This window comes from Orcinus orca, chromosome 18 (genome assembly GCF_937001465.1).
Source record: "Orcinus orca chromosome 18, mOrcOrc1.1, whole genome shotgun sequence".
Lineage (NCBI taxonomy): Eukaryota > Metazoa > Chordata > Mammalia > Artiodactyla > Delphinidae > Orcinus > Orcinus orca.
This window is the reverse complement of record NC_064576.1, coordinates 11187945-11210852: the sequence shown is the minus strand read 5'-3', so window position 1 is coordinate 11210852 and position 22908 is coordinate 11187945. Positions and strand designations below refer to the sequence as shown.

Here is a 22908-nt window from a genome sequence, read left to right as displayed (position 1 = left end):
GGCTCCCCTTTCCTCGGAGGAGCTGCCTCTCCTGCACTTGTCTGGGCACCGGAACTCGAGACAGTTCTGTCAACAGTCAGCGGGAGAGCCAGCCCCCGGGACGGCCCAGAAAGACTGAGCATGCGCGGAACGCACCCGGCGTGCAATCCTGGGAGAGGTTAGAGGTCGCGAGGTACATCACAGCGCCGGCATTCCAGATGAATTAGCTGCTTTGGTGGCTCCACAGGGCGAGTGGCGGCGCTAAAGCACTAGTGTGCGGCTCCCAGGAGTTACACCCGCTCCTCCCACGCCATCCCACTCCTTTTCTAAGGCTCCCGCGGCCCTCAGAAAAACCCGGAGAGGCGGACCACTTTCGCTTCGCACGCACTTCCTTTCCCCGGCCGGAAAGGAAAGGGGGCAGAGAAGCATCGCATGCGCCGTTCGCAGGCGGCCCCTGGAGTGGAGTCGAGTTGCTGGTTTCGTTGGCCCGGCCGGAGTGCGCCTGCGCGGTCTCCGGCTTCCCTCCACCTCCGCTTCCCCTCCCCCTGTCCCCCGCGGGGCCTCTGGGTCCGGCGGGACCATGTTCACCAGCACCGGTTCCAGTGGGCTTTGTGAGTACCGGACGCCGCCATCCTGGCTGTCCCCTAAACACCACACTGGGTACCTCCTTGAGGAGGCTGGGGGCAGCGGGAACTCTCGGGGTTGCAGGCGGTTTGGGGGTCGATCTGCCGTCCCTGTGCCGGAACCTTGGTAGTTCTTGCCCGGTGGGGGGCAGCGGACACCGCCCCCATTTCAGCCTGGAGGGGTCAGTGGGGACTGAGTCAGCCCCCAGCCCCCCACCTGTGAGCCCCAGGTGCGATGCTCAGATGCTCCTGGGGCTGCTGTAGGTGGGCTGGGCAGTTAGGGTCGGACTGGGCTGCCCTGGTCTTATGGCCCGGCCCCCAGCCCTCAGCGGTAGGTTTGCCAGCTAGAAAGAAGAGGCTGTCCGGGTGGAAGCGATGCTGGAAGCCTGCTCCCTTCCCAGTCACCTTGCTCCATTCATTTAGGCTACAGAGGGACCGAACTGGCTCTCCCCCGGATGCAAATTCCAACCTCTGCTTCAGGAGCTGACCCCTTAGTTTTACTTAGATTCTTTTTTTTCTCCTCAGTCTCTCTTAGGAGTTTTTAGACAAACAAAAACTGATTAAAGTACTTCAAAGTGGAAGGAAGTTTGGAAGTAGTTTGGCAGGAAAGCAGAGACATTGCTGCTGGATGTTGCTAAATTTTACTGGAGTGTCAGCTGTGGAGTGTCAGCAGATAGAGAGCAGAGAAATATATATAGCCTTTTAAACGACTTTCTTTTTCTCATTGAAATGGTTTAATTGACTTTTGATAAGGTGGACTGTTTGTTAACTAAACAGCGCTGAGATTAGGCACTGATACAGCAACAGTGAATTGTTTGAATAGCTATAATTTTTGCAATTGCTTGTCACTATTAACGCTTCATATCTCTAGACATGTGAAGTTAATCTTACTGAGTACAGAGGCAGTTGACATTTCCAAATATTAATGATCTGTTGTGAATGTTAGGAGTCTTTTTCTGAGAATACATATCTTAGCCTGGGAGTAAGTTAGTATCAGGGCAACAGGCATCATTATAAATCTTCCTCACTTCTCAACTTCTCAGGTTCTGAAGTGGGTTTAATATTTGTGATTTCCCTTGTTTCATACTTAATTTGATTTATGGCATCTTTCAGGTATTGGCCTCAGAGTATTTTACAACTACTAGGTAATTAATCTTCCCCAAACTACCCTTTAGAAAAAGAACATGACTGTTGAAACTGATACTCAAAAGGTGGTGTGAGCCATATGTGTATGTGAGCCATACACTGGTGGATATGAAATTAATGGTAGAATTCTTCAATTTTATTTGTTTTTTTTCATCATTTTGACTTATCCTTCCTTGCTGACCAAAACACATTAAAGAATTAAAAAGGCAAGCAAAATCTGTTATTGGTTACTATGCTGTATTAGCTATTATGTTGGCAAAGTATATTCAGATTTGATACAGGGTGACTCTGGGGAAGGTAGTGATATGTGATTACCTGTGGCACATGGTTGATGAGTATTGAATTCTAGGAGCCAAACTGCTACCCAGGGAGAGGCCTAGGCCAAAGGCTTCTCCTTAGCTGTCTTGCCCTTTTTCTAAAATAAATGTATCCACAGCATAAGAATTGATGGAATGGCCATTCCTCAGAAGTCCATGTCTTATATGCTCATTTAACAAACATTTTGAGCATCTCGGAAACTGCGAGGGGCTGGGAATGCGACATTAGACAAGTCTTGGTCCCAGTGTTTGCAGAGCTTACAGTGGTGTTTAGGCACTGGTTTTCCAAGACTGGTCTTTTGGCAAGTCTGGGTGGGAAAATTTACTTTGCTTTGAAATTTTTCTTTGCAATGCGCCCCACTGAGAGGGAAGTGATTTCCTAGATAAGTTGTGTAGCCCTTTGGTAATTCAGAGTTCTGATCCTGAGTAAGTGTCCCGAGGATGAATAATCTGCCTAGCAGTGCCCCCAGGGATGCTGAATAACATTCTCTTTTTAAGGGAAAAATCCTGGCCATTTCCTACCACTGGCATATTTCCCACATCTGTGACTAGTAGATAGTGTATTTGTGTTATACTTGCTTTCCTCCCTCTCTCACTCATTCATTTATTTATTCAACAAGTGTCTGTTTACTACCCACATAAGCCACACACTGTTCGTGTATAGAGGATAAAGTGGTACACAGGATGAAGGAGACCAACATCCAATAAGTAAGTTATGTGTTTTCACATAGTGATAAGCGTCGTGAAGAAAATCTGAGGGTAGTGGCATAGACTGTGGTTATGGAGGACTTCAGCAGGACGCTAAAATAATGCTAAGGATGCTGCTTTAGCAGGTGTGGTCAGCGATGTTTGGGAAGGTGACCCAAATGGCGTGAAGGAGCCCACCTGTCAGTTTTTGTTGAAAAGTGTGCATCAGATGGGTGCCTCTCAGTGCTTATCTTAGTGGAATGTTCTCTCACACTGGCCTTGATGAACACTTCTTTCTAAAATTCTTTTTTTTTTAATTGAAGTATAGTTGCTTTACAATATTATATTAGTTTCAGGTGTATAGCATAGTGATTCAATATTTTTATAGATTACACTCCATTTAAAGTTATTATAAAATATTGGCTACATTCCCTGTGCTGTATATTACATCCTTGTATCCTATTTATTTTACGCCTAGTAGTTTGTATCTTTCTAAAATTCCTTGTTCTTTGACTTTTTCTTCATATCTCCTGACCACAGCTACGTAGTTTTTCACATCCTCAGGGTCTACTGGATTTGGCATTAAGTTATTGTTACCTTAAGAAGAGTAGTTTCAGTGGATTATTAAGGCCAAAACCTATTTTTGTTGAGGTACGGAGTGAACCAGAGGTAGAGAGTGGAAATAGAGACGACCGTTGGGATGGACAGCTGGCAGTCTCAGGGAGACACAGCTGGAGTCATCCCTTTGAAGACTCAGTACCCAGGATATCTTGCTAACTCAAGCCACACAGTCCTGAGGTGGGAACCAGTACAGACTTATCAGAGTGAGAAAGTTCTCAAATGAGCTGGAACTTTCCCTTGAGTGAAACTCGTTTTGATCCAAAACATTAGTTAGGGAGCCTAGAGTCAGGTGCAGTTAGGGGAGGTTGATGAATGCGAGGTCCAGCGGTGGCAGCCTATGGTGAGGACATTCATTTCGCTCTAGAGATGGGTGAGCCACAAGGACTGGTGGGTCATTCAGGGTCTGTAACCCCCTCTTCATTTCAGCTTTAGGGTACTGCCTTGGAGCCCGAAGGCTCTGTCCCCAGCATCATCCTGAAATGGACACTTTGCAGTTTCCCAGTGCAGCTGTGGTTGTGCTCCCAGGAAGGACCAAACTGTGTTCTGATTGATATATTCTTTCTTTAGGTATGTACTCAATGTGTTGAATACATAACTTGTGCGAGATGATTAAAATAAATCTTTATTTTTGTCTCTCACCATCTCTTTAAAATGCACTCAGCTTGGAAAGCCTTTTCCTTTTATGAGAAGGCATCAGGCCTTATGACTTTTTATTCACTCTTCAAGTTATTGATTCAACAGCTGTTTAATGAGCATGGCTCATTAGGTGAAAGACAAAAGGTGAGTTCAAGTGGCAGTGATCTTAGGGAACAGAAGTCACAAAGCATAGGCTCAATTTAAAAATATCCAGTTCAGTGTATTAATCAACACTCAGCCTTCATTCAAAGGTAAGAGTTTTTCTCCCTCTTTCTCCCAGTTAAGATTTGTAGTTGGCAACCACTTGCTGTCAGAGAAAGTGGTATAGTTGGCTTCTGTCCTTTTGTGTCCCCTCTGACCCCCCAGTTTCCTGTTTCTGACCTTATTGGGTTCTAGATAAGGTGGGGTGGGAGGAAGAAGGAATAGTGAGGAACTAGGATTGTTCTTCCGTGGCTCTCTGAGCCTGGTACGTGGTTAAAGCTGACTCTGTGCTGTGGGCTTTTTAGAGTCTCTTGGGAGGCGCCCATTCTGGCTGCTCCCCTGACCTGGGGGGATGCATTCTTATGCTGGTGGGCTTTATTTGGTGTCTTTCATAGCTCCTAGGAACTTAGGTCCACCTACAGTTTCCTCCTTCTAGGGGCTGTTTGGCCTGCTTGAGGACACTGCTGGACTGATTGAAAGATGACCCCACTGTTGCCTCTGGCCTGTGGTCCACCTCTGCTTGCTGGAATTGCTGATTCTTTGCCCTGGTCATGCATTCTTATCTCAGTGATCAACATGGCTTCTCCTCCTCCTGCTCTCTAGAAACCCCGGTACCCCGCTCTCAGGGGTCACGTGTTCATCTCACTCACTAGGCCTGTTTCTCTCTCTTGACCACGGGGGTATTCGTAGGCTCATGATGAGTATAGCAGCTCTGCTTAGCAGTGGAGCTTATTTCCCAGCCCTTGAACACTTATTCTGGGTCCTGGCAAGTTGCTTTTTATTGCCCCCCTTGTGACTGCTGCAGCTGGTTCCTCGTGTGTCCGCCATGTTCCTTCTTTCAGTCCATGAGTCTCCCTCTTTCTTCCTAAAGCAGAACCAAGATCCAGTTTTGCTTTTACTAGAGATGTTTTATGTCCTAATTAGGATCTTTTTGTAGGAGCTAATGCACTATTGTTGTTTTTATTTGCACGTTTTTCTTTTTCCTTTATTATTATTATATTTCTCTTCCCTTTAGTCAAGTTATTATCTAACTTCTCCAACTTTTTCCATTCTCAACTTGTGGCAGTATCAGTTTTAGTCATGAAGGCAGAACCTACCTTAAATCAAGCTACTTTAAAACTTGCATTTCTATGGAATTTTAATAAATACAACCTGATAAAGAGTATCTCATAAGTAATTTACTCCAGCATTTTTGAGGTGTGCTTTCTAGAACACACTGGTACTGTGCAGGGCTGCTTAAAATTTTTTTTTAATTAAAAAATATTTTTATTTTTAAACCCCAAATTTTATTGTTCAGTTGATTTTTTCCAGCTTTATTGAGATATAATTGACAAAAATTTTATATATTCATGTTGTATGTGATGTTTTGTCATTTGCATACATTGTGAAATGATTACTGCAGTCAAGGTAATTAAAATATCCATCACCTCACAGTTATCTTTGTGTGTGTGTGTGTGTGTGTGTGTGTGTGTGTGTGTGTGGTGAAAACATTCAAGATCTACTCTCTAGCCAATTTCAAGTATACAATTCATTATTCCTACCTATGGTCATCATGCTGTACATTGCTTAAGTTTTAGCCCTCATTTAAATTATAATTATAAATGAAAATTATCATTTAATCCTCATTTAAATCATGATTCTCTTTCCCAGACATTTTTCTCAAGATTTTTATGTTATATTGCCACTGTTCTCAGACATTTTCCAATGCTTATGTTACCTTAGTCCCTTGAATGCAGCATGATACAGTGGAAAGAGCACAGTATTAATATTTGGAAAGCGTTCAGAAGCCAGGATGTCCCTAATGTTGTTTTTAAAGATTGATGATGGAAATTAGCACTTCCAAGGCTTATGGGCCCTGCAACAAGGAAATTTAACTTTTTATTAACTCTTTGTTTCTAAGACTTAGTGGGAATGGTTTTCATTGTAGAAAATTTGGGAAGTAAAAGGAGGAAACATAAAATTCCATTTCACTGTGCTACCCAGATTTCATCCCTGTTAGCATATTGGTGTTCTGTAAATTTTTTCGTATGTATGTATGTAAACAGATTTAAAAGCAAAATTGGAGCTACGTACAGTTTCATATTCTGATTTTTTCATTTAACCTTAAATGAATTTGCCCCATGTTATTAATAATGTTCAAAGATGACTTTTAACATTTTTTTTGTTTTGCCTTATTACAAAACTGAAACATGCTTGCTGCCAAAAAAATTAAAATATTACACAAATACATAATATAGAAAGGAATAGTCACACGTTACTCTCCCACCCAAATAATCATCACTGCTATTTTAGTGCTCATTCTTTTAGATTTTTTTCTGTACAGGCTCTTACCTGTGCATTCTTTCTCTCTCAGGCACCCACACACACGTGTTTTATACAGACATGGCATTCAAATAAACATTTTGTTGTGCTCCCCTAACATTTTTTAGATACAGAATCATGACTTTGAAGTATTACAACGTGTTATATTTCAGTGTTTTTCTCCAGCTTTTTCCCATTTAAACAATGTTATGGTGAACGTCTTTCAAGTTATTGATCACATCTTTGACTTCATCCTAAAGAAATGATCACAAACGTGGAAGTATAGTGTCAAAGAATAGGAACATTTTTAAGCTCTTGATCTGTATTGCCAAATCCTTCCAGAAAGGATGTGTCACTTTACACTTTTCAGCAGTTTAGCAGAATATCTTTCTCACCAAACTCTTGTAACACTTGAGTATGATAATTTAAAATGATTTTTGCCAATTGAGAGATTGAAAAATGACATTTTATTGTTTTAATCTGCATTTCTTTGAATGCCTGGGAAAGTGAACTTATTTTCATCTTTCATATTTATTGGCCATTTTAATATATTTTTGAACTGATTTAACTATTTATGTTCTTTGCCCTTTTTTTTTATTGGAGTATTTGTTTTGTTTTTGTTAAATTGATTAGTAAAAGTCCTTTAAGGGTACTAGCTTTTGTCATGGTATATGTTACGAATATTTTAATCACTTGTCAGTTGCTTTTTAATTTTTTTTTTTTTTTTTTTCCGGTTCGCGGGCCTCTCACTGTTGTGGCCTCTCCCATTGCGGAGCACAGGCTCCGGACACGCAGGCTCAGCGGCCATGGCTCACGGACCCAGCTGTTCCGCGGCGTGTGGGATCTTCCCGGACTGGGGCACGAACCCGTGTCCCCTGCATCGGCAGGCATACTCTCAACCACTGCGCCACCAGGGAAGCCCCCGCTTTTTAATTTTATTCATGAAATTTTTCTCATATAAAGTTTTTCATTTAAATAAGTCATTAAAATAAAGGGATTTAGCTCATAAATTTTATTTAGCCAAATTCATCCTTTTCTTTATTAAGTCCTGGGCCTCCTGAGATCTGTTAAATATTCATTTAATATTTTTGTATCTTATATTTTTCTGATTATATAGGTAATATATACTGCTGGTACAAATTCAGCCTACCCAGAAAAGGAGAAAGTGAAACATGAAATTCTTTCTTCTCAGTCCCAGAACAGTTTGGAGAATATTCTTGTAGATTGTTTTTTTGTTTATGAATCCTGTGTGTGCGTGTGTGTGTGTGTGTGTGTGTGTGTGTGTGTGTGATTAATATAAGAGTAATATAAGCATATGGTAAAAATTTATATAAGGATATAATATGAATTCTCTTCACTAGCAGTAGCCACTTTTAAGTTCCTCTTTCTTTGTTTCTTCTCTTATTACAGCTTTAAATGATGTATTTATGCCTTTATTGATTTGTCAACTACTGGTTCTGCTTATAGATTCCACATAATGAAAGATGAGGAACTTGCATACCTCCAACCTCTCCATGTTTTAGTTTTGGTTTGGTTACCCCTTGTAATGGTTACATTTATAATTTTAAACAATGGACAAAACCCTTTATTTTTATTTTTTTATTTTTTATTTTTATATTTTTTTGCAGTACGCGGGCCTCTCACCGTTGTGGCCTCTCCCGTTGCGGAGCACAGACTCCGGACGTGCAGGCCCAGCGGCCATGGCTCATGGGCCCAGCCACTCCGTGGCACGTGGGATCTTCCCAGACCGGGGCACGAACCCGTGTCCCCTGCATCGGCAGGCAGACTCTCAACCACTGCGCCACCAGGGAAGCCCAATCCTTTATTTTTTGATTCATCAGTTTTTGGCACAGTCAGTAGACTACACTATGAAAATGAGAAAAATTAGCCCAAGAACATGTACTTTTTTGTCTCTCAGTTCTTGATTTGTGTTCTATGTGTGCTGTGTGTTTTTATAGGCTGTTCTGTAATGACAGTTAAGCCTTCCATGCTTTGTCTGTAGGTTGATTTTATATAGAAAATCATAACAATAGCTATATTTACATTATTATGATTGTGTATTCATTGTTGAACCAAGGTGTGTGATTGGTGTCATAGAAGAAGATAGAGCCCTAGGTCAGAAAACCTGTGCTACTTCAAGGAGTCTCTTAATTTCTTTTAACATTTCTTCACTACTTAAGTTCACACTCAATTTTTGCTGTTTCTTGACCCTTGCATCATTTTCTTCTCTGAGTCTTCTGTTTTCTCCCCTGGCATCCCTCCTGCAGTAAACGTTTTGGTGCAGAGGACATGGGGGTGAGCTTTCCGGATGCTCACTTGACCATTCTCGTACGTAGTGAAAGACTGGATTTGTAAGTAGCTGGTGTGGGTTTCCTCTTTATTTGTGGGTAGGTCTTTGTCCCCAACAGGCCCGAACCTTGGCTGGCAGGGCCGCCTGTAGGCTCTGTTCAAGTTTGCAGAGCTTGTGAACAGGCTGCTCTCCATATAGGGTGCAGAAGCGGGGAGCAGGAGACGGGCAAAGATGGTGAAAATCCCCCGCTGTGGGCCAGGGTAGGGGGCTTGGCTCTTTGTGTAAATCTTATTCTGAGTGAAGCTGCCCTTCCTCTTACCACCCGCCTCCCACTGTGCCATGTTACCCAGGCTAGCATCTGTTGCGGGAGTCTGAAGATGCCCGAGCTCTCTTCTAGTCTTTCTCAACCCTCAGACCCTTACAATGTCCTCCCTAAGTAGATCGCCACTTTCTTTGGAGAGCATTTCTCGGATTTTATTTTGGGGGCAGAGCCTTTTCTTCAGCTGGGGTGGTCAGATGAATGGTTGTGTATGAGGAAATGCAAAGGAGTGTGTCTGGGGGCGGGGCTTTGTGGAAGGGCCTGGCCCAGCTGCCACAGCAGGCACGTGCGCCATTTATACCGGGGATGGTTTAAACAGGATGTGGGCTCAACACTAAGGGCCAATGAAAGAAACTTAAGATAATAATTCCCTTTTCAGTTCTTTTTCCTTTTGATTGTAACAAAGAGAAAGTCTCAGTTAGCTGCTAGTCTGAAATACCTCTCTAATAGCAGCTAGTTTCCTCTGGTAACGTAGAGAACAGGAGGCAAGCCCAGATCTTTCTGCAGCAACAATATTAATTAGAATTTAGTAAACTGTGTTTATTTTTATAGTTACCACCTACTGATGACAAAGTGACACTCGTTTTGCACTTATTATAGTGATATAATAATAGTTAAATACATTTAATTACATTTAATTAATTTATTAATGTATTTAATAAATTAAAATACATTTATTTAACTAAAACATAGTAAGATGATTTAAAGAAAAATATTAAACAATAGGATAGGTAACACTGGGATATAACAAAAATTGTGGCTCCGTAATGGGACTGACTGAAGTTTGAGAAATACTGTAAATTATTCTGTTGAGTAATTCTGTTTGCCCATCCTCCTCTCCAGGTCTTGGTATTTATTCATTAGTTCCCTGGACTATTTGGAAGGAGGCATTTCTCTGGTGTTTTGAAGGTCCTTTTATTTCAGTATGACTTTGGGAGGGGGGAAAAGTGGACAGGTGTAGGAGCCTGTCATCTTGAACTGAAATTTTGTTGAGCTGTCTTTCTGGTTTCATTGCTTTTATTTGATTCTTGAATCCGTTTAACATTAATTTTAGTGTTTATAATGTTTAAGTGGGGGTTTTTTGTCCCCACCAACCAGCCAGTCTCAGCATCAGTGGTTAAAGATGTTAGTAGCATCTCTACTCACAAATGGATTAGGTGCTAAAGGCCGAGTACAGGTCCAAACTTAAAAGGATTTAAGCTTGGTTCTCTATTTTAGTAGGCTTTTCCACCAGACAGGAGTGGAAGAGGTTCCTTGTATCATCAAACTCTAAAATCAGACTTGGGTTTCTCCATCTTGCAGATGTATGTTTTGTTTACGTCTTTCCCCCCAATAGACCCGTTTAGTCTACATTAAACATCTGCTGACAGGTAACTCCCTCTCCTGCTTACCTTCTCAGATGTTCAAGTGTATGTCTTTATAGGTGCGGTATCCTTACTTGTCAGTCTACTTTGGTTGATTCGAAGATTCATAGGGTCTTTGAACATATAGAACCATCCTTGGTTTGTTCTGGAGCTGTTACCATTAGGGCAGCACCTTCACCAGCCTTGGTCTTTACGACTCAGCCTTCTCTTAAATTAGCATTGCTCTGATAGGCATTCACCTCAGTGATGATTCTCTAGGCCAGACTTTGAACACTGGCAGGCCACACAGATGTGTTTTGTTTGAGCTGTGTGTTGGTGGCGAGGGTAGGGGGGTGGGAGGAGAGTCACCTTCCAACATTTTAAAATTGGTGCCTTTGAGACAGAAATCCAGATTCCTCTTAGTTCTTGAGATGATGATCTGCCACACCAGGGCTGAACTGTTGTGTGACAAAAATCCACTGATACGTGCCTTTTGCCACCTACCTCCCCTGTTTCACTGCTACCTGCCTGGCCTCCTTAGGTACTTGAACTTACAACAGATCTTTTTTTTTTTTTTTTGCCAATAACCACACATTTTCTCTTAAAAATTTTTTTTTCATTTCTCTTACAGTTTATCACATGGGTCTAGAACAAGCTTGTCTAGACAAGCTTTCTGATTCACTTTTTCAGAGCTGTTCCTACCGTTGAATAATTTATCATTATTTATGTGTAACATTTATAATTTTCTTACTTCTTTTGGCTTTTAAAATTATTTCATTTTATTGTATTCCTTGTCTAATTAGCACTTTTAACAATGACTGCCTTTTTTTTTTACACTTAAGGAAAGGCTTTATGTTTGTATAAAATCTCCCTAAGAAGGCTAAACCCAAGTAGTGTCCAGCGTAGTGGCAGGACTAAAATTAAAGTGCGGGAGCCTGTTGCCACTGTTGCTGACATGCAGATCTGACACACTTTTCTCTGGCGTCACGAGCCTTTGTGTTCGGCTCTGTTTTAGAACTTCCTTTTTCAATTTTATTGCTCGTTCTTTTTTTCCCCCTGATTCATACTATTGAATATTTTAGATATAGAATACATTCTTGTCTCTAGAGGGCAAATCGTCCTCTTTCTTGCCTTTTTTCAGAGTTCTTTTCTGGAAACTTCCTAGCCTTTTCTCCTGTTCATTTTCCTGATGAGTTGTACAAGCGTTGGTCCAGTGACAAGTGTTCACGGGCTGCCCTCCCAAGCCAGGCCCCCGGGCCACCTGTTGGGTGAGGAGTGGTCAGTGTAGCAGATGCCCAGGGCCTTCACATTCTCCCCAGTGTGTTAGGAACAGCAGCGGGTTCATGGATGGCTTACAGTGTTTTACTTCTGAGCATCGTAGGTAATTGACTGTCACAAAAATAAACTTGGGACCTTTTGATTCTCGGGCAATTTTATGAATGTCTTTGTGGAGACGGTCACCAGAACGCACTTGGTCACTGAGGGTGTGTTTCATCAGGTTTCCTTCCAGGAAGCTCATAGGCCCGAAGAGTAAAGCAAGGTGGATGCAGAAGGTGTCCCTCGTAGTGCACAGGTTTCTGCATTTTCGTGGACTTACACACGTTGGTTTAGCCCCTTTTTGATGAAAAAGTTTAAGGAAGTGACTTCATAAAACACCAGATCACCCCGTTCTTGTGGGACCCCTGAGAAGTTTCCCAAATAGTTGAGTAGTCAGAAATAGGGAAAACGATCTGGTAGGGTATGGCAGCCCCTCCTCCAGGGGTGTGAACCACACCGGGGTTTTTGATGAGTATACTTTGACATGGTGACTTGTGGGGATGGGCAGAGTTGCTGGGTTACTGCCTTTTCCTCCCCCCCATCCCCACCCCCTGCATCTCTCCTCAGCTACGATGCTTCTGTAACAGCCCACATGGCTAAGCTTTGCCAAGGCCTGTGGTTAGTATCTTTAGTACCTAAAAGATGCATATTTTTATTCAGGTAGAATTCACATAACATAAAATTCACCGTTGTAACCATTTAAAAGTGTACAATTATTGACTTAACAGCACATTCACATTGTTGTGCAGTCATCACCAACCACTCTCTAATTGCAGACCATTCTTATCAACCCCAAAAAGAAGCGCAGTTCCCATTAAGCAGTCCCTCACCATTCCTCCCCTTCCCTGCCCGTGACAACCACCAATCTGCTTTGTGTCTCTGGATTTTTAAATTCTGGACATTTCATGTATGTGGAGTCATAATATGTGGCTTTTGAGTCTGGCTTCTTTTGCTTAGTATAATGTTTGCAAGGTTCTTCCATATTGTAGCGTGTGTTACTAGCATGTGTCCTTTTATGACTAATAGTTCGTTGTCTGGATATACCACATTTTGTTTATTCATCTGTTGATAGACATTTGGGTTGTTTCCACTTTTTGGCTCTTAGGATAATGCTGCGATGAATATTCAGGTTTTTGTTTGAATAACTGTTTTCAGTCCTCTTGGATGTATAACTAGGAGTTGAATTGTTGGGTCATGTGGTAATTCTATGTTTAACTTTTTGAGCAACCAAAAAGATACAAGTGAAGTACTAAAAATAGTAAGAGTGAAAATCCCTTTGGACCACGGACCATGATATAAAGATATCAGATTTCCTTGTTATATATTACAAAAACTTTTTCTTTGGAGTCAGGCAGAACTGGTCCATATCTCAGCCTAACTAGTTGTGACTTCGAACCAGTTATTTAACCTTTCTTAGCCTATTTTTCACCTAGAACATTCAGATAACTAAGTATTGCCTCAGGTTTACTATAAGCATTCACTGAGATGGTATTACACAGAAAGTGCTTTTTTTAGCACAGTGCTTGGCATAAAGTAATCCACATATACTGTAATAATTATTTTAGGATAATACGCAGTCACCATAGCCTGATTGCTATTCTTTGCCACAGAGAGATGGCTTCGTACTGCGGTCATACCAAAGAGGTGAATGACCCAAAAGGAAACACCTTAAACTTTGGTGTTTTATGTTGTTTTTACCGTAGATGTTTTGCATTTTTATTTTTAGATTAATGCATTGTCTGTCATTCTCAAAATTTGTTACATCCCTATTTTCAAAAGTGGAAGGACCCATTGTAAAGAGGTGACATTTTTTAACCTTCCATTTGATCACTGCTTGGGTTCCTCATGTATGAACCACTTCCTGGCTCCACTCACATGGGGGGCCAGCAGATTGCTAGCGATTTGCCTTATCTCACTGCGTAAGGATTTAATGAAACTTTTAAGTGAGTTAGTAACTAGTTAAACCAAAATTATTTTTTCTAAGTCTTAAAATATTTTCATAAAAATTTAAAACCTCCCGTGAACAGATCATTCAGAGATTGTCACTGTTAATATTTTGATAGGTGCTTTTAAAAAACCCATGTATTTATGAACTATTTATTCAATATATAATAATGCTACTGGAAATATTACACTTACTATTTAGGAACATCTTTCCAAAGCATGAAATATTTTTCTACAACCTAGTTCTTAAAATTGAGTATTATTCCATTTTATGGATAGAACATAATTTATCTATTTTCCTTTTGGACATTGATGTTTCTAGTTTTTTCACTATCATAAACAATGCTGTGATGAGCGTCTTTGTAGCAAAAATCTTTGTGTATATGTGTGATAATTACTTTGGGCTAAATTCCTAGATGTAGATTTTTTTTTTGGATCAGAGGGTTTATATATTTTTTTTAAACTTTTGATCAGTTTAACATTTGATAAGTACCCACCACTCTGTGTTGTACCCTCCCAGACTGCCATCTTTTTATATCTCCATTCACAAGTGCATTTACTTTTGTTACAGAGGGTACCACTTGGATTTCTGTTATTGCTGTTTGTGACTATGTATGTCTTTCAATTAAAATCCACCATGCAGGTGACAGTCCCTTTGGACCATGGAGCTCCGTGGCCGCGCAGCATAGGGAGCAGTTTTATTTGTAGTCAGATTGTCAGGGTTTGTTCTTCCACTCCCTGGCCATTGATCAGACACCTCTTCTTGAACAGCATTCCTGTGTCCTCAGCCTCACCTCTTATTCCATGTATTTCTATACTCTTGTTTGGTGTAACCTGGTCTGATTTGGTAAAGCTTATTTCTCTGTTTTCCCCTTGGGGCTTCTTTTCTGTGGCCACTCTAGACGTTTGAGGGATGATGGATAAAAATGCTTTCCTGTTCTTCCCTGGGTGATGGTTCTGAGATACATTCACAAGGCTTCTTAGAAAATCCTGTGGGACTCAGCACTTGACAGAAACATCTGTAACTCATAGAGGTGGCCAGCTTCGTAATGAATCCTTGTATTGACTCTCTCTGTTTCATTCCCTGTGTCCCTCACTCCTGCTCCCTGGAACCACATTCCAAAATAAACTACCTGCCGGCTAGTCTTTGTCTTGCCTTTTATTTTAAGTGGAACCCAGGCTGAGTCATTTGTGATCACGGACAGGTAACTCACTCTTTGAGTCGCAGTTTTCTCATATTATAAATTTGGAGAGGGTCATGTCTACCTCATATAATCCTTTCCTTCACCAGATACTTACTAAAACATTACTATATGCCCGATACTGTCCTGGGTATAGAAATATATAGTAGTGAGCAGGACAAGGAAGACCCTGCCTTCCTTGAGTTTACATTCTGATGAGGGAGACAGACACGGAAGGAAACAAAGACAAATTTCAAATAGTGAAAAGTGCTCTGCAATAAATAAAAAGTCATGAGGGAATGCAACTGTGAGATGCTGTCTGAAATGAGGACCGAGTGGTGAGGACAGGCTGGATGTGGGGAGAACATCTTGAGCAGAGGTGCTGTGAATGGGACTTTGCACTTGCCACGTGCTCAATAAACGTTGGATAGTATTAGGAGTAAGGTTAGATCAAAGGGATAACCTGTCATTAACTACACAGCAGTAGGTGACCAGTTTTGTCTCATGAATGGACAAAAATTGGCTTCATAGAATAAGCACATAATTGTACAGGATGTGAATAGAGTTGTTCAGTACATTTTTCTCTACCAATATAGTGAGTTACATTGATTGATTTGCTTTGCATTCCTGGTATAAACTTCACTTGGTTGTGATGTATTATCCTGTTTATGTATAGCTGGATTCAATTTGCTAATATTGTGTTGAGAATATTGCAACAAAATATTAGCAAATTGGTCTGAGATATTGGTCTCTTGTTTTCTTTTAACATCTTTGTTTTTGGAATCAGTGTAATGTTGGCTTCATAAAATGAATTGCAAAGTGTTCTCTCCTTTCTACGTGGTGGAAGAGTTTATGTAGGATTGGTATTCTTTTTCCTTTAAGTGATTGGTACAATTCTTCAGTGAAGCCATCAGGCCTAGAGTCTTCTTTGTTGGAAGACTTTTAACTATGAATTCAGTTTCTTCATTTCTATAGGACTGTTCAAATTTCTTTTTGACTTTGATAAGTAGATTGCATCTTTCAAGGAATTTGCCTGTTTCATCCAGGTTGTCAAATTTGTGGCTAAAATGTTGTTTCTAATATTCCCTTATTATCCTTTAAAAATTATTTTATTTATGATAAAAGTACATACATAAAATTTACCATTCTAACCATTTTTAAGTGTACAGTCCAGTGGCATTAAGTGCATTTCACAATGTTGCACAACCCCTTACTAGCCTATTAATGTCTATGGCATCTGTAGTGATGTCCTCTCCTTTATTCTTTTTTTCTTTTTGTGGTACGCGGGCCTCTCGCTGCTGTGGCCTCTCCCGTTGCGGCGCACAGGCTCCGGACGCGCAGGCTCAGCGGCCATGGCTTACGGGCCCAGCCGCCCTGCGGCATGTGGGATCTTCCCGGACCGGGGCACAAACCCGTGTCCCCTGCATCGGCAGGCGGACTCTCAACCACTGCGCCACCAGGGAAGCCCCCCTCCTTTATTCTTGAATCTGGTAATTGTGTCTTCTCTTTCTTTCCTGATCAGTCCTGCTAGAGGTATATCAATTTTATTGATCTTCTCAAAGAGTTCGTTTTTAGTTTCATTGGTTTTTCTCTATTATATTTTGGTTTTCAATTTCATTGATTTCTGCTCATAATTCTGTCTTTCCATATGCTTGCTTAGGGTTTAGTTTGCTCGTCTTTTTCTAGTGTTTTAAAGCTTGTACTCTTTATTGTTATTTGAGACCTTTTCTCTTCCTGTATAAGCATTTAATGCTATAAATTTCCTTCTAAGCATTGCCTTATTTGCAGTCCACAAATTTTGCTTGGTTGTACTACTTTTTATTCTATTTAACATATATTCTAATTTCCCTTGTGACTCCGTCTTTGACCCAGGTATTATTTAGAAGTATGTTGTTTAATTTTCAAGTACAGTTGACCCTTGAACAATGTGGGTGTTTGGAGTGCTGACCCCCATGCAGTCGAAAATCCGAGTATAACTCTGTAGTTGGCCCTTCATATCCATGGTTCCGCATCCGTGGATTCAACCAGCCATGGATTGTGTAGTGCCGTGGTATGTACTTATTGAAAAAAAATCATATAAGTGGACCCTTGACATTCAGACCTGTGTTGTTCAAGGGTCAGCTGTATTTGGAGGATTTTCCATCCATCTTTCTGTTGTTGATTTCTAGTTTAATTTTGTTGTAATCAGGGAACGTACTTTGTATGATTTTAATTTCTTTAAATTTATAGAGGTGTGTTTTATGGCCCAGAATATGGTCTGTCTTGGGGAATGTTCCTTATCCATTTGAAAAAAAATGTGTAATTTTTTGTTGTTGGGTGGAGTATACTATAAATGTCAATCAGGTCAAATTGATATTGTTTTTCAAGTCTTCTATATTCTTACTGATTGATATGACAACGTATTACAGCGTGGGTGGCTGGCTTAAACAACAGAAGTTTATCTACTTACAAGTCAGGAGACTGGAAGTACAAGATCCAAGCATTGGCAAGTTTGGTTTTTCCTGAGGCCTTTCTTCTTGGCTTGTAGATGTCTTCTCCCTGTGTGTTCACACGGTCTTTCCTCTGTATGTGTGCATCCCTGGTGCCAGTTCCTTCTCCAATAAGAACAGATTGGATTAGGGCCCCACCTTTGTGACCTCATTTAACCTTAAACTACCTCTTTAAAGACCCTATCTCCAAATATAGTCGAATTGGGGGTTAGGGCTTCAACATATGAATCTGGAGGAGAGCGGGGGACATTTCAGTCCATGACACTGATTTTCTGTCTACTTGTGTTATTGATTACTGAGAGAGGAGTGCTGAGGATTCCTACTGTATTTGTGGATTTACCTGTTTCTATAAGTTTTTGCTTCATGTATTTTGAAGTCTTATCTCAGCTCTCATAATCTGTGATTCACTATTTGCCCACCTCCACAGTTGAAGAATGGTAAAATGAACACCATATACCTACCACCTAGATTCTGCAATTAACATTTTACATATTTGCTTTATTAAATATCCATTCTCTGTTTCATCAATTTGCCTTATTTTTTGGTGGATTTCAAGGTAAGTTGTAGTCACTTTATCTCTAAACACTTAAGCATACATGTTGTTAACTAGAATTTAATAATAATTTAAAGTTCTTTTTTTGTTTGTTTTGCAGTAAACTTCATATGGCAAAATGTACAGATCTTGAGTTAATCGGTAAATTCTGCTGTCCATAGTAATACTGTATACTTGTCCTGTGATGTGGGACTTCTTGGACCATTGTATATTATCTGTTACTTTCCTCATAGGTTTTTGGGATCTGATTTTTGCTCATCTTAAGAGGAGGACTTAATGGTAGTGTTATCTGAGTTAAGTAATCAGGTCTGTATTTTTAGGGGTTTAGTCCTAGACAGAATTAAAATGATTGTATAAATAGGTTCCATTATTAATTCAGTAAATATTTTATTTATTTTTAGTCTTCAATTGTGGTAAAATACACATAACATAAATTTGCCATCTTAACCATTTTTAAGTGTATGGTTCCATGGCATTAAGCACATTCACATTGTTGTGCATTTGTCGCTAGAACTCTTCATCTTGCAAAACTGAAACTCTACACCCACTAAACAGCTCCCTATTCTTCTCTCCCCCCAGCCCCTCAAAACCACCTTTCTATTTCCTGTCTCTGAATTTGACTCCTTAGGTACCTCATAGAAATGGAATCATACAGTATTTATCGTTTTGTGTCTGGCTTATTCCCTTCAGCATAATGTCCAAAAAGTTTATCCATGATGTGGCATGTGAGAACTTCCTTCCTTTTAAAGACTGAATATAATTCATTATATTCTGCTGTAATGGATATACCACATTTTGTTTATCCACTTATCCATCAATGGATGCTTGGGTATTTATTGAGCAACTCTTATATATCAGTCACCTTTCATTAGATAAACACTTGTTGACTGCCTTTATGGACCTGATCCTGTTATAGGCATGAGGGATACTGCAGCAGTGAACATATGCAGACAAAATTGTTGCCTTCAAGAGGCTTATATTCTAGTGGGGACTGAGGATGGGGAGATGGACAATACACAGAGAAATGTATTTCTTGATTCCAAATTGCATTTTTTCACATTTTAGTGTTTCTAATATTGGGTTGTACTTTACAGTTGATGCCATCTTAGAATTATTTGACAGTGTTTCTTTTTTAGTAACACCTAAAATAATGGTATATCTTACAGTCAGTTTGAATCATAGATTTGGTGAATCACTATTAATAAGTCAGTTGTTGATAAGTGCTGTGAAAAAATAAACCAGAACAAAGGGGATAGAGAATTACATGGGGGTATCCACAGATAAGGTGACATTTGAGCAGAGCATGTGTTCAGCACAGGTGATATTTTTTTCATAGCAGGACTTCCTCCCTGTAGGACATAGTGTGTTGGTTCACATTCTTTTCTCACTCTGGACTGGTAACAGCTTGTGGACTAGTTACTTTGAGCAGCATTGGTATAAAGGGTAGAGCCCTAGGAGGTGGGGGGTGGAGATGGGGGTTAGGGAACAGTTTGCAAGGTGGGCCCAGATCTTGTAGGCATGGTAAGGGCGAGGGTGACAGAATTTTCCATCTTAGGAACTGGCAACAGTTCTACTGGCTCGCCACAAAAACTTTGAGTCATCTTTGATTTCTCCATTTGCCCATACATTATACCCAGTTAGCCAGCAAATCCTGCTGCTGTACCTTCCAAACATACCCCAGTTCTGACCACTCTCACTACCCCCACCCAAACCACCCTAGTCCAGGCCATTATCATCTTTTGTCTGGATTATTATGATAGCCTCCTAATTGGTCTCCTTTCTTCTATGCTTGCCTTGCTGTAATCTCTTCTCAATTTAGCAACCAAAGTGATCCTTTGAAAACATGTCTGATCATGTTACTCCTTTCCTAAACGTCCCCGAGAGCATCCTGTCACTCTCCAAGGAAAGGTTAAGTCCTTATGGCCTATAGGGTTCTACACTGTTTGCTCCTCGACTTCTTTGGCCTTATATCCTGCCTCTCTGCTTTTCGCTTATTCTGCTGTTAGCTGCCTTGGCAGCCTTACTGTTTCTTGATCGTATTGAGTGTGTTTCTGTCTCACAGCACTTGGACTTGCTCTTTTCCCTGCCAAGAATACTGCTCCCCAGATATCTGCAAGGCCCACATCCTCAGGTGTCTGCTCAAATTTCACCTTGTCAGAGGGCCTTCTAATCATGCTATGAAAAAGAGCACCCTTCTTTCCCCACGAGCACTATGTTTTCCCCTAAACCAGGATAGGCTAGTTATGCTGCAGTAGCAAACGGCTCTAAAATGTCAGGGACCTGAAACGACAAGGTTTGTTTCTTACTGCAGGCGTCCCTCCATTGTGAGTCACCTGGCAGGGCCTGTCCTGTGTTGTCTTGAACTCTGGCGTCCGGCTCGTAGCATAGCCACCATCTTGATCACTGGCCAAGGGAAAGGCCATTCACTGGCTCTCCAATATTTGCCTGGAAGTGACATCTACTATGTTGACTTGGCCAAAGCAAGTCACATTGCCATATGCCACTTCAGTTAGGGGCAGGTGTGGGTGGGTAGCAGTCCTATCTTTTATCTGAAAAGAGAGCAGGAAATCCATGGTGGGTAACACAGCCTCGCTCTTTACCCCGCTTAATTTTTCTATAGCATTTATTTGTATCTGACATGATATTTACCTTGCTTTGTGTATTTTCTTTTCTCTGCTGTCTAGACTGTAGGTACCACAAGGGGAGGGACTTTGTCCATCATTTGCTGCTATACCCCAGGACCTAGGATAATGCATGGTCTGCAGTAGTAGGTGCTTATTAATTATAGAGATATGAGTGAGAATACCAAAGCAAACCATTCATTTGTTCATATGGCGACATGTAAGCCATTGGGAGTGTGGAGCAGGAAGGTTTGAGGAGAGAACACACTTACTAGAGAAGAGCAGTAGCTTTGCTGGTCAGTGGAGAGTGTCAGTTTGAGATTTGAGACCATGAACCTACAGTGGAATCATGCAGGCAGCAAGGAAGAGGCAGGAATGAATAAATAATGGGACCCATTTCACAAGGATCGGTGAAGTCCAAGTTGAAGGAGGAAACCTTCAAGGTGCACCTCTGTCACCTCTGCTCCATCTTCGGTCCTGTCGGAATAATAAGGGAGGAGCTTGCCTTTCACCAAGGAGGCCCAGTCTCCTGGGGTTGTGATTGCGGTGGTTGGAGCAGTTTTCCCTATATGCATTCTTTTTTTTTTTTTTTTTTTTGTGGTACGCGGGCCTCTCACTGTTGTGGCCTCTCCCGCCGCGGAGCACAGGCTCTGGACGCACAGGCTCAGCGGCCACGGCCCACAGGCCCAGCCACTCCGCGGCACGCGGTATCCTCCCGGACCGGGTCACAAACCCGTGTCCCCTGCATCGGCAGGCGGACTCCCAACTACTGCGCCACCAGGGAAGCCCCTTATATTCATTCTTTATTTACTTCTCACTACTCTTGAGATATTGTCTCTTATCTTCATTTTACAGGTGAGGAAAACAGGCTGAAATTGCTCACGTTAGGACTTAGGTTGGTCAGGCTCACAACCACGGTGCTTTCCGGTACGTTTGGGGTACTAGGTGGTGGGGACTCTGTTTTCTGGGGGCGGGGAGCTCCGTTAGCTCTTAGATTCCCTGGAGCCTCGATTGCATCTTGGTCGTGAAAATAGTATGCAGCCACTTTACCGATGGTTCCAGTTTAGCTGTTTGTAAGACCGTACCAGAGAGGAAGTAGTTGGGCTATTTTTATATATGCAAACAAGTGCAATTACCACACTACCAACCATAACTAGTAGATTCACTCCCCATTGAAGTGCACCTCACACAATCTGAGAATGTCTCTGTCTGAAAGTGTCCGTGACGCTTTCCTGTGGTCTTGCCTGTTGATGATCTGGACATTTCATTCCCTCAAGGAGCTGTGCTAGGCTTTATGGCCAACATAGAGAAGAGAAGGCAGGTGGCCTCCCTCGGGAATCTTTAATGTAGTCTGGAAGGCAAAACAGGTTCCAGACCCTGACTCCTCAACTAGTACCTGGAAACGGGGATGCAGGTTGGGGGAAGAGCCCCTCAGGCTAAAATGGGAGAGACTGATGTAAGGAAGTGGGAACTGAGCTGTTGTTTGAAGTCTGCGTGAGATTTTTTTTTTTAAGTGAAAATCCCATAGTACCTTTTTTTAATTCATATGTATGGAAAATGTAACAAGTATTAACATTTTAAATAATCTGATTTACTTAATGAACATTCTGATATGGAGAGGAAACTTCACTCTTGAAACACTTTTTCCTCATATAATTTCAAATTATTAAGAATTAAAAACATAATACTTTATAGTTTGATAAGATTTAGCCTATCACTTCTCTACTCAAAGGTTGTTAAATCTTACAGTCTGAGCCAGTATTACCACCACACAACTGTAAAATAAATTTATTGATGATAACTTTATAGAATTTACTCCCTGTATTTGATGTTACAAACTTTAGGGTCTTTGAGATATGCAGGATCCTTGTATGTAACTGGCATAAACCCCATTATTTGAGCTCTCTTAATTGCTTCTGTGATTTCTTTTTGTTTCTTCCCACAAAGACCTGCTATGTGCCTTCCATAAACGCATCTAGCAAATGGAGAAATAAACTGGGATAAAAGCTGTACATTCTTACAATCTACACGTTTTCCACACAAGATAGATTTTTTCAGAGGCTCCTTATAAGGATTTTCCATTGGAACAGGCAGGTCCTCATTGCTGGTTGCCTGTTTATATTGTGAACAACTTCTTCTCCACAGCACTGCATGAGCCCCAGAATCTGTGACGCAGACAGCAGCCGTTATGAAGTGCGTTAACGTTCTCCTTCCTAGCCCACTGCAGAGGGCTACCATAGCTGCCATGGTTCGTTGCTCTTCCTCTGCGTGAGATTTAGACAAGGCTCCAGGGTGCCTGTGGTGGAAAATCTCAGCAGACCACTGCAGGCAGCAATGTTA

General features: G+C 41.2%; 2 protein-coding genes across 4 annotated transcripts in view; one reads left to right on the top strand and one right to left on the bottom strand.

Annotated features, from left to right (window-relative positions):
• The first annotated feature begins 351 nt into the window (after window positions 1-351).
• The window catches only part of UBAC2 (UBA domain containing 2), a 151269-nt gene continuing 128712 nt past the window's right edge, over window positions 352-22908 (top strand). For all 3 annotated transcript variants that reach the window (XM_033435189.2, XM_004273637.4, XM_049701192.1), the window contains exon 1: window positions 352-590. In XM_033435189.2, the coding sequence (XP_033291080.1) occupies window positions 560-590 (31 nt within the window). In that variant the 5' untranslated portion in view covers window positions 352-559. The remainder of the gene's footprint in view (window positions 591-22908) is intronic.
• Window positions 22342-22828, bottom strand: LOC101289083 (28S ribosomal protein S18c, mitochondrial-like). The gene has a single exon (XM_012534426.3). The coding sequence runs from the start codon at window positions 22813-22815 to the stop codon at window positions 22381-22383; it is 435 nt and encodes a 144-aa protein (XP_012389880.1). The 5' UTR covers window positions 22816-22828; the 3' UTR covers window positions 22342-22380.

Excerpts from the sequence above, each read along its gene's own strand:
- LOC101289083 (XM_012534426.3), bottom strand. The coding sequence starts at position 22,815 with ATGGCAGCTATGGTAGCCCTCTGCAGTGGGCTAGGAAGGAGAACGTTA.